Source organism: Gossypium arboreum, chromosome 10 (assembly GCF_025698485.1).
Source record: "Gossypium arboreum isolate Shixiya-1 chromosome 10, ASM2569848v2, whole genome shotgun sequence".
In the NCBI taxonomy this organism is placed as follows: Eukaryota; Viridiplantae; Streptophyta; class Magnoliopsida; order Malvales; family Malvaceae; genus Gossypium; species Gossypium arboreum.
This window is the reverse complement of record NC_069079.1, coordinates 2,724,241-2,734,612: the sequence shown is the minus strand read 5'-3', so window position 1 is coordinate 2,734,612 and position 10,372 is coordinate 2,724,241. Positions and strand designations below refer to the sequence as shown.

At 32.9% G+C, this 10,372-nt stretch overlaps 1 protein-coding gene across 1 annotated transcript; it reads right to left on the bottom strand.

Moving 5' to 3' along the window:
• Positions 1 to 4,828: 4,828 nt before the first annotated feature.
• Positions 4,829 to 9,104, bottom strand: LOC108488052 (uncharacterized protein At4g18490). The gene is made up of 12 exons (XM_053019922.1): positions 8,953 to 9,104; positions 8,494 to 8,682; positions 8,294 to 8,374; positions 8,082 to 8,162; positions 7,174 to 7,959; positions 6,675 to 6,869; positions 6,461 to 6,598; positions 6,188 to 6,310; positions 5,496 to 5,717; positions 5,224 to 5,395; positions 5,000 to 5,091; positions 4,829 to 4,904 (listed from the first exon to the last, which is right to left on the bottom strand). The coding sequence occupies exons 1-12, from the start codon at positions 9,033 to 9,035 to the stop codon at positions 4,829 to 4,831; spliced, it is 2,238 nt and encodes a 745-aa protein (XP_052875882.1). The 5' UTR covers positions 9,036 to 9,104.
• Between the last annotated feature and the right edge of the window lie 1,268 nt (positions 9,105 to 10,372).

The window sequence follows — 10,372 nt, the reverse complement described above, 5'->3', positions numbered from 1 at the left end:
TATATGGTGTAGTCAAAGGAGAAGGGAGGGGCATTAGCCCCCTTGATTAAATGAGGAAATTGTTTTATAACCTCTTCTCAAAATTAAAAGATTCAACTTAATCATAATTTTAGTCTTTTTTGAGAAATTAATAATTTAATTTAAGTATTTTTAATACAAAATTTTAAACTTTTTCCTTTATAAATTTTATAATCTTTATCGCTATTCTTCCTAAACAATTTTTTTTGACTTTCTTCCATGCTCTCCTAATATGTGAATAAACATGGTAGTTCAAATTCACTACCTTTAGCAGAAAGAGGTACTTTAAACAAACAGAATACCACTTAAAACTAATTCAATATCATAAAGTCAGAAACAATTTTTAGGCATTTAAGCTGACTAGCATTCCTCAACTTCACAACTTTTTTTCTCATTATCCACTTTGAGCATGGAAGAGTCACGTCCTCTCGACTAGTCCTAAAGACCAAAGAGAACTTCAAATGTAAAAAATAATGACAAGAACAGACCAATTTTAGTCATTCATTTTGTTTTTGTTAGGACTCGACCTTGTCATGTAATATTTTGGAGCACATGTCAAATCCACTATCCCAAAGTGATCTGCTTACGACACCATCTCTTCTTTGTTTAAGTTCTTGAGTGCTTCATCTATAGTCTCTTTTGGTCTTCGTCATGGAAATGATGAATAGATTCATCAAATTCATAGGTTGAATATCTCAGTCATAGTGAAACTAACAGTCAGCTGATGTTAACGTAGGCCAAGTTTGTTTGTTCCATTCCCAAAGAGATTTTATTTGGAGGATACATCAAATAGTTTTGCCTTGGGATTTTATCAAAATTAAAATTTGTTTTTAGGTTCACTCTTATTCTCAAAGATACGAAAGTCTAAGTTCTGATAACTCATAACCATAAGAAAGATGCTAAATCAGTAAATTGCTAACAGGTTCCTTCTGTTATCATTATTATTTTTTGTTGTTGCTTTCAAGCTGGTTTGTTTCTGTATAAGCATATTCAAATATCAAGCTACTAGTCCATACTTAAAAATTTGTTCGATATTGAAAATATTTTTATAAAATATTACACCAAAAAATAGTTCAACAAAAAGAAATTAAGTTTATTTAAATATAAGATGACTTGTTTTAAATTTATAATATTTTTCTTTTCCTTTATGCATGTTATAATTTATGTCATAAAATTAAATATGTGATACTATAATATATATAAGTATTAAACAATATGTTAAGTGAAAAGAAATATATTCTATAAACAATTAAAAACATACGAATAAACTAAAATGAAATCAAATTAATCATTTATTAATATAAATGGATTTAAAAAATTAATTACTCATATTTCAAACCAAAATATAGTTAAATTATATATAATATTATATCAAATTCAACCGGCCCCATCCATAAACTCCTCTAAATATGAACAAAATTCTCCTGCTTCTTTTTAGTGCTCTTTGTATGTCTCACCAATATTTCTTGCCACGTGTATTATTGAATTTTAAGTGAACTAACAGCTTGCTGCCGTTAACTTTGTTCACTTTTACCGTTTACTGCTCGTCTTTATTATTTTTAGCCATCACTTTTCTTGTACTTTTTATTCACGTTAAAAACAATATAACATTGAGTAGCGTTAACGGCAAATTCAGTCAATTTGCACAAATTCACTGATACACGTGGCAAAATAATATTGGTGGGGTAATATAAGCCGGGCAATTAATAGAATCAAAGAAGTAGAAAAAATTTAAATTAATCAAGTTGTAAAATTTTATTTTTTATCTTAATTTGATTTTAAAGAATCGAGTAAAATAAAATTTGAATCAAGTCGAATTAAGTAAAATTGTTCACGTTAAATTAAAAATTAAATATGTTAAATTAAAATTTTATTATAATATAATTAATTTCATATTATAGCACATAAATTCAAATCATATATATTTATAAGCTTTTTCAAAGTATAAAAACATAAGATATTTTGATAAATTTGAATCATTAATTAACTTATTTAGATCAAAAATTATTATTTTAAATTTTTTAAAATTTTAACTTTCTTTATATATTCTTTAAATTTTAAAAATATAAATTTTAAATTTCTAAAAATAAATTATTTTGATTTTTTAACTTTTATTGAAAGAAATTAATTTACTCATTTTAAAATTGACAAAAACAAAAGATATTTACACAAATCTCTTATTCAAATTATTCAAGTTGTAAAACTCAACTTAACTTGAACTCAAAATTTAAATAACTCAATTTAATTAACGTAAAATTTATTTATTTTAAATCAAATTAAATTTACTTTAAATAAGACTCACCAAAAATAACATAAAAATTTTGCTATAGAATATAGATTTAGACAAAAAATGTATATGAATTTTTTTATTGGCACGACAAATGTATATTAATTGATCTTAACAAATCTAAGCCGAAATCATTAATAGTTTAATTTTAAGTTATAACTATAATCTATTCTTACATTCATATATCAAGGTTTTAAAGCCTCTTCTTTTCTGGTAAAAGAAAATCTTCTTTAGTTTCCCACTTAAGCCAAAAGACCTCACCAACGTAATCTAAAAATTTCACTTGGCCAAATTTATGTAACCAGTCCAATCATTCACCAGACTCGAGAACATCAAAGAGGAGAAAAACCAATCATATTATTCCACGGTAGTATAATATAAAGGTCAGATTTCGATTTTGAGACATACTATATCAATTATATTTATGTATAAATGTATAACTTAAAACCAAAGTACTAATACAAGAAAACGAAACAAAAATGAACTCTCAATCAAGCAGATTGACTAGTTGACAAACGAATCACCCTAGTAATTTAGGGATTTAGTGTCTGAGCTATCGGAAGTTCACACTTTTATACACGAAATGAGTCTTCCTGCAAATTGATCCTAGCTTATCTTCATCTCTCCTCTTTTTGAAATTGGGTTGAGAAGCCAAAGGTTGGGAAGAAACCAGAACTGTTGTATCGGATTGAACTGGAGTTGAGAAAATTTGTGGGAGAATGAGATTGGTAATGTCTTGAAGGGGTTTCCTTAATCTTCTTTTTTTATTGTTGGAGGATGAAAGTTTTGTAAGAAGAAATGTAGGCTTTTTTGAGGAGAAAGGAGGGATGTTCTCCTTGTTGTCATTTTCATGAAAGGAGAGAATAGCCATTTGACTGAGAGAGGGGGAGGAGAAAGAGGTGGAGGAGAAGGGCAGAGAGGATGGGAGGGATGGAGAAATTGTGGAGAAGAGGAGACATAAGTAATGGTGGATTGTGGAGGGGAGGAAAAGAAAGATTTCAATTCAAGTTGTTTTGGGATTTTTACATGTTTTTTTTAGTTTTGGTAACATGGAGGGAATTTTGGTGGGTTGAATTAGGAAAAAAATGGTTTTAGTTTGGGACTATTTTTTTAAAAGGAGGGAGGGCGGAGGCGGAATCTATTTTTATGTTTCATCCTAGGCTTGAAACTTCGAATGAAATTGCCAATGTCAAATTATTCAATGGAGAAGGCGCGCATTTTTTATGCTGCACAAATTGGGGCACCAATCAGGAGGGAAGAGTTTAAATTTTTTACTTTTACGACTGGAGTGGACTGGACCCTATTCGACCTCTGTTTTGGACTTTAGCAGTGTGTTTAGTTATACACAATTAGGAGAATGGTTTTGGGCCTTCGAAGTCTTGATGCCTGCTAATAAATTAGGGTTCTTACCTTTAAAATATATAAATAAAAATCAATCAAGATATTATTTTTTTTAAAAGCAATCAATCAAAAGATGAGAACTTGTAAATCATATAGAACAATCTACAAGGTTTAATGAAGTTCTAAATTGAAAGCTTCACTTCAATGAGTCAGAGAAACTAAGTAGAACTAAGCGATGAGATAAATGCAGAGTTTCTAACCATGTTTGCTTAACTCCGACTAACTTTTTGACGGAAGAAGACCATGCATCCTGTTTCTGAGATTTGCGTGGAGCAAGAACTTATCAACCAAAATAGGGAAGAAATTTGAATTATCATGTGTACCATGTGTCTATGCATGTGTTTGAGTGAGAGAGATACCTTCCAAGGGCATATAAGCACCGTTCGTTCCCGTGATCAAGTTGGCATTTCCTTGGAAATCAGTAGCTCAGCAAATTTCTGAACCATATTAATGTTCTCAATCGTGAAGGAATGTGCAACTCTAATAATAATCATTGTACCCAGATAAAATCTTATGATTGCAAATAATACAAAATGGGAAAGGATATCTTCTCTTTCAAGATGGGATGGTTAAGCATCAGTAAATTGTTGTTGTTCACAATTGCTCGAACCAATACTTGTTTGGCTTCCTCGTTTTTCTTTTTCAGCATGTTGCATATCTGCAAAGATAACAGCAAATTTACCAAATATCTAATTATATTCTCTTGTGCATATTGATTTTCGTATCCTAAATAAACTATGAAGTACTTTAATATAACTCAAGACCACATAAACATTACTGATTTTCTTAATGAAATACATCAATAACATAATATAATCTTCAATGAATCTTTCTTTCTTTGATGTGTTTTACTTACATCTTCAAGCTCCTTCCCATAAGCTTCAGCCTTTTCCACTTTTCCATCATTTTCAATGACTGAAGCAAATTCGGATTCTGTCATATTCACCTCCCGAGCAACTTCAGATCCAGAGGTCAGATGATCACAGAGAACATTCTTGGTTGAAACCTCCACATGGTTCTTATGATTTTGCACCTAGCATAACCATTTGAAGAAATTAAAGTCAAGAGTTTACCGAATATTTGAATCTGCAATTGGCTTGCACATGTATTTTCCGCTTTTGTTCATGCAGAAATGTACAAGTTTGGTCGATCAGATACCTCTTTATTAGCAACTCTCTCGGAAGATTCTGTAAGATTCCTGCAGGTTTTATTTTTTGTTAAAAAAATGTGTTATTCTAGAGATGAAGCTTGTAAAGTGGTTACGATTATGTGCAGAGTTCAAAAGCAATAGACCTGCTTTCAGTTGGTGATTGCGAAAGCCTTTTAAGGGATTTCAACAACACCGTGTCTCCATTCGATTCCTGTGGAACAGCTTTGAGAAAATACTAGTGACACATCATATTAATTACATGAACACAATACCATCTTGATGGCACTATATTTAAAAATTATTGTGCTTTTTTAGTGAAAATATAATTTTGCATTGAAGTAACTAGTATCAGAAAAAGAAAGAGAACCTGAAATGTTTTACGCTTCAAGGATGGGAACTTTGGTGTTTGTGTCTCAGCTACTCCTACTGGAAGGACAATGTTAGATGTATTTCCTCTAGTATCCTTGTTTTGCTCTAAGTTTCCCAATGAATTGGTTTCCTTCTGAGAACTCATATGATCCGTCTTTGGTCCTATACTCCTACATCAAAAAGAGGCCAACCATTACTACAAGAAGTTAACCGAGAATCCCTCATATAAAGACCTTAATAAACATTGAGCTTGCTACATCAATGACACACCTTGTGCTTTTAATGCAAGAGAGAGCAGGTGCTTTCTTGGTAATTTTATGTGCTTCAGAATGAAACATCGAGTTCTGGATGGAGTGCATTTTTGGAACCTGAAGTTTGGGATTCAAAGATTTCTGGACACTAGATTCAGTTGTCTTCTCGGTATGGTTAGGAGGATTAGCTTGCAGACTGCAAGGAATCCACATAAGCTTGCAGAGCTCAGTTAACAATTTGCTAAAGGTTTCAAATAAATACAAATAGATCAAGTAATACAAGATTAGCTGCAAGATGATATGGATTAAATTATAAAATTTTAATGGAAGATGGAGACAAAAAAAAGTTATCATGCAAAAGAATCACTAGGTAAAGCAAGAATCAGAATATAGAACTTACAAGAAATGTGTAACCAAATCAAAATTCATTTGAGTACTTGATAGTCAAGTGCAGTAAAAAAGTTGTCCAAGATAATTTATGAATAAACAGAACTAATGGGCCAGGAAGGAAGAATCCACGTTTAGACACCCTATTAGAACATCTTGACATTTCACTTAGACAATGATGAAACTTTGACCAAGAACCAGTTAAATGCCAGGTATTAAAATGCATACTTTTCGAATTCTAAAAGTTGCATATAGTAAAATAATGTTTCTGGAGTTGAGCTTGACAGAAAATTAGAAATATAAGCTCATATATGGAAGACTCACCTTGCGTTCTTTTCGGTTCTTAAAAGGACAGGGTCTCCTTTTCTTGCTGCTTTATCTTGCAAACTTGATTTACTGATCAATTTGTGGGCACCATTTTGTATAGCACCAGCAGCAAAACCAGCCCTGTTTTGGATTTGTATAGACAATATCATCTAAGAAGTGAACTTTTCATATTTAATGTCTCTAAAGTAAAAAGTTCTAAGGACATCTCCAAAGGAACAACCACATTCTAGCACATACTGTTACATAAATTTACTATTGTAAAAGCCTCACCTGATATCACTAGAACTTCCAATATTGTTTTCACTTTGCTGCAAAACAGACCTCCTTTTTGTCAGTTCTTGCGAACTTAATTTTGAATAATCAACCAGTTTTCTTACACTCTGTGCTTCACTAGCACCAAAGTCCTCCCTGGTGAAGATGCAAAGAGTCTAAAAAGTCTGTCTGCCTTTGGAGCAAGAGTATTGCTAGAGGAAGCATGTCATACCTTTTCTCATATACGGGGCTTAAATGCATGCCACCATTATTTTTCCCACTAAATGAGGAAACCTCTTTTCCAATTTCTGATGGTTGATGCAATTGAGATCTGTTTTCCTCTAGTCTTCTGAAAAACCTTGAGCGAATAGCCCCAGCTTCTTTTCCTTTTCTAGCTGTCTGTTCAGTGTCTGTTGGTTCACTGCATCTAATAAATCAAAGTTAGCTGCAACATTAAACACACATACCAGGTTTAATATATTATCAGAGCTAATAGTAGGATATGTTAGCATAAAAAAGCAAGCGTTTGTCAGTTGGTGCAATTTTAAGCAGTTACAGTTGCAGATGCAGTTATGCATATTTCAGCTCTTCAATAATGTAACTACTAATATATTATTAAAATCATGATGAACAATCCCTCTCATTCACATAGTTCATCTAGAAAATCACTAATTAGAACATTTCAATAGTTAAAGGATGGCACATTATTAAAAGACTTGTGGATTATTGACCTGTCCAATGAAACTGAAGGAAGTTTGGGAGTTGGATTCTGGATATACTTCTTGGCTGCAATATTGTCTGTTGATAAGCCTGCAGTGTTAATGCCTTTCAGAACTATACCATCTTGCACTAATAGACTGTCATCTATTTCTGCTGGGATATTGCCACCTGCTCCTTTTCTTCCATCTCTGTCAGTCTCTGATAGCGGAAATGAGTTCTTCCGGTGCAAATTTTCCTGAATGGACTCATTAATTATCACATTGTCTTTGACATTTTGCTCTGAAGCGGAACTGGTTTTTGTTCTTCTTCCCTGAGAACAAACTTCTGCCTGCATGTCGGAAATTGTTTCTGGGTTTGAATTGTTCACATTACGGGAATCCATGGGTGAACTTTGTAAGGACTGCTGATCATAGAGTTCTGATGAAACCTCCCTCTCTGGCGAGGGACTTGATTTATATGTTTCTTCGGCATTGGTATCCAGTGATGTCTCTGGAGAAATTCTTGATCCCTGTGCTGTATCCATTTTTTCAGGTGCAGGCCCCTGTGCAGGAACAGCTTTTGAGGAACAAGGGTTATCTGTGGATTTGCAAGCCTCCACCCGACCCTTGGATGTCTCAGCCTTCGAATTGGCTGCATCCCTTGATTCTGGAAGTCTTTCAGTTATGAGATCATCCTCAAGTGCTTGATCAATTTTAGAAACTTCAGTACTCTCAGAAGCAGCGGCTTTGCCTTCCTGGTTTTTCTTACTAGTCTTCTCTCCAATATTTAGGGTCGAATCAAAATCAAATTCATCCAACCTGCAACAGATACAATGTACAGGCTAATAAATTAAAAAAAATGAATGTTAAGTTGACTTATGCATCCAGCAAACAATTTTAAAGCATGAGATGATTTAAAAATAAAAGAATTATCCACTCACTCAGCGGCTTTGCATTCCTTATTTTTCTTACTAGTCTTCTCTCCTTTATTTAAGGTTGAATCAAAATCAAAATCATCCAACCTGCAACAGATACAATATACAGGCTAACAAATAAAAAATGAATGTGAAGTTGACTTGCATGTCCAGTAAACAATTTCAAAGCAAAAGATTGTACATGAGATAACTGAAAAATAAAAGAATAATCCACTCACTCAGCGTCTTTGCTTTCCTGGTTTTTCTTACTAGTCTTCTCTCCTTTATTCAGGGCTGAATCAAAATCAAAATCATCCAACCTGCAACAGATCCAATGTACAGGCTAACAAATAAAAAAATGACTGTGAAGTGGACTCATGCATCCAATAAACAATTTTAAAACATGAGAAGATTGAAAATTGAAGAATTATCCACTCACTCATTAAAATTAAAAGAGAAAGCTAAGCGATCTTTTTTCTCTTGTTGCTTCCCACTGTTACTTTCCTCTTTAGATTTTTCCGTTGCTTTTGCATCCTTTTTTGCGGGTGATGAGAAGTCAAGATCAGGCATGTCCACTTTGAATGATGAAAACTTGCCAAAATCATCATCCAGATTAAAATCAATATCCCTGAAAAGAAAATTATCTTCATACCTGAGTATCCAGTAACTCATCCTACTCACAGAAATAATTTCTACTGCAAAAAGCACAATGATGACATCCATGCAGAGAAAGCACCAAAATAGATGAAGTGAAGCAATGAATAAAAGATGGACAATACAATAGTATACTATTCCTACATATGATATGCAGAATAGACTAACTGTGCTAGGTTCTGATGTGTATAATGAGACAAGTTTTATGATGACAATAATCGCTCCAAGATTTGGCAACACTTACAGCTTGTCGAAGTTAAACGCCTTATTCTTTCCCTTTGTGGTTGTCTCAAAGCTAAAATCCAAAGCATCATCTTTCACTGACATAGATTTCCAGGAGCCAAGGAAATCTTTACCAATTTCCTCATCTGTTTTTAAGTGGAAAATAGGATCTCAGTATATAATTCTTTTCAATTATTGAAAAAGGTGATACTAGAACGACTTTTTGAATCCTCTTTAGACTTTAGGTTGATTGACTAATTATTTATAGTCTTGGGAGATTCCAGAGCAATTAATCATAAAAGGTTAAGGGCATTGTTTCTAATAATGTCTTCATTAAGAAATCACCATGGTTACTCATAGCTCCCATCTACTAGAGCTACAGCCTCTTGTTAATTTTTTCAAGATTTCTAAAGCATTTTTCTTAATTTTTTGCATGCCACAGGAATACCTAGCATTGATTTTTTCTCCTTTGATTTTGAATCAACAGCTGAAGAAGTTGCTTTCTGTGGCTCTGCCATCTGCTCACAACATTCATAAAAACTTATTCTCAACTGCATCCATCCAAGAGACTGTCAATAAATCAATATGAATTGCAATAGAAAAGCAAGTAAGCAATAAAATGGTGCTGGAGCAGCATATCTAACACTCATGGATCAAAGGTGTGAAGTGTAAGAAAAACAAGTGACGATACAATACATTAGTTCCGCTACATGTAAGTAAAGTATCAATAACATATGAGAGAAAACCAGATCAATGACATTCTAAACATACGATGTTGCTAATGACATTACCATTCAACAGGAGTAATGGTCAATGAACTAGATTTTAAAAAGAATGCAATCGTAGCAATTCGCTCATCAGATATATATACGCAAACTAATGCTTTAGTGGTTATGGAGTAACGGACTACCTATGAGGTTCCTTTGCAAATTTATATCAGATTATTTCATAAGTCATTATTAAGGTATTTAAAACTTCAACATGCAACCTTCCAAAATCAAACTAAATCAGAGATGAGAGATCCATCATCCACGAGATCTAATACATGACAGAGCAATCTATACCGAATAAATGCATTTCTAGGAAACATGCAATTAGTTAAACATCAAGGATCAAGCTCAAAATACCTGACCTGTTCGACAAAATTTCTAGGTCAAAATAGTAACAAAGAAAAATCCGCACAGAGAAACATGAAAGCTGAAAGCACATTCACTAGAAGGAAAATGTAGAGACAATGATCATCAAAGAAACAGTATGTATTACTACAAAAAGCTACAAAACCAAACTGATTGAATGCCTAAACTAGTTCCAAATTCAAAAACAGGAGTTAATTCACCGAAAGAATCGATCAGCGAAAATGACATGATCTAAAAAAAAAAGTAAGTTCTAAATAGTTTAGGATTTGAATTCGAGCGAGAGGAAGAGAGCAGACTTGCGTCGTC

Coding starts and splice junctions, on each gene's coding strand:
- LOC108488052 (XM_053019922.1), bottom strand. CDS start 9,035: ATGTCAGTGAAAGATGATGCTTTGGATTTTAGCTTTGAGACAACCACA. Junction 8,375..8,493: donor TTCTCTTTTAATTTTAATGA/GTGAGTGGATAA, acceptor GATCTGTTGCAG/GTTGGATGATTTTGATTTTG. Junction 5,396..5,495: donor TCTTGCATTAAAAGCACAAG/GTGTGTCATTGA, acceptor TTTTTGATGTAG/GAGTATAGGACCAAAGACGG.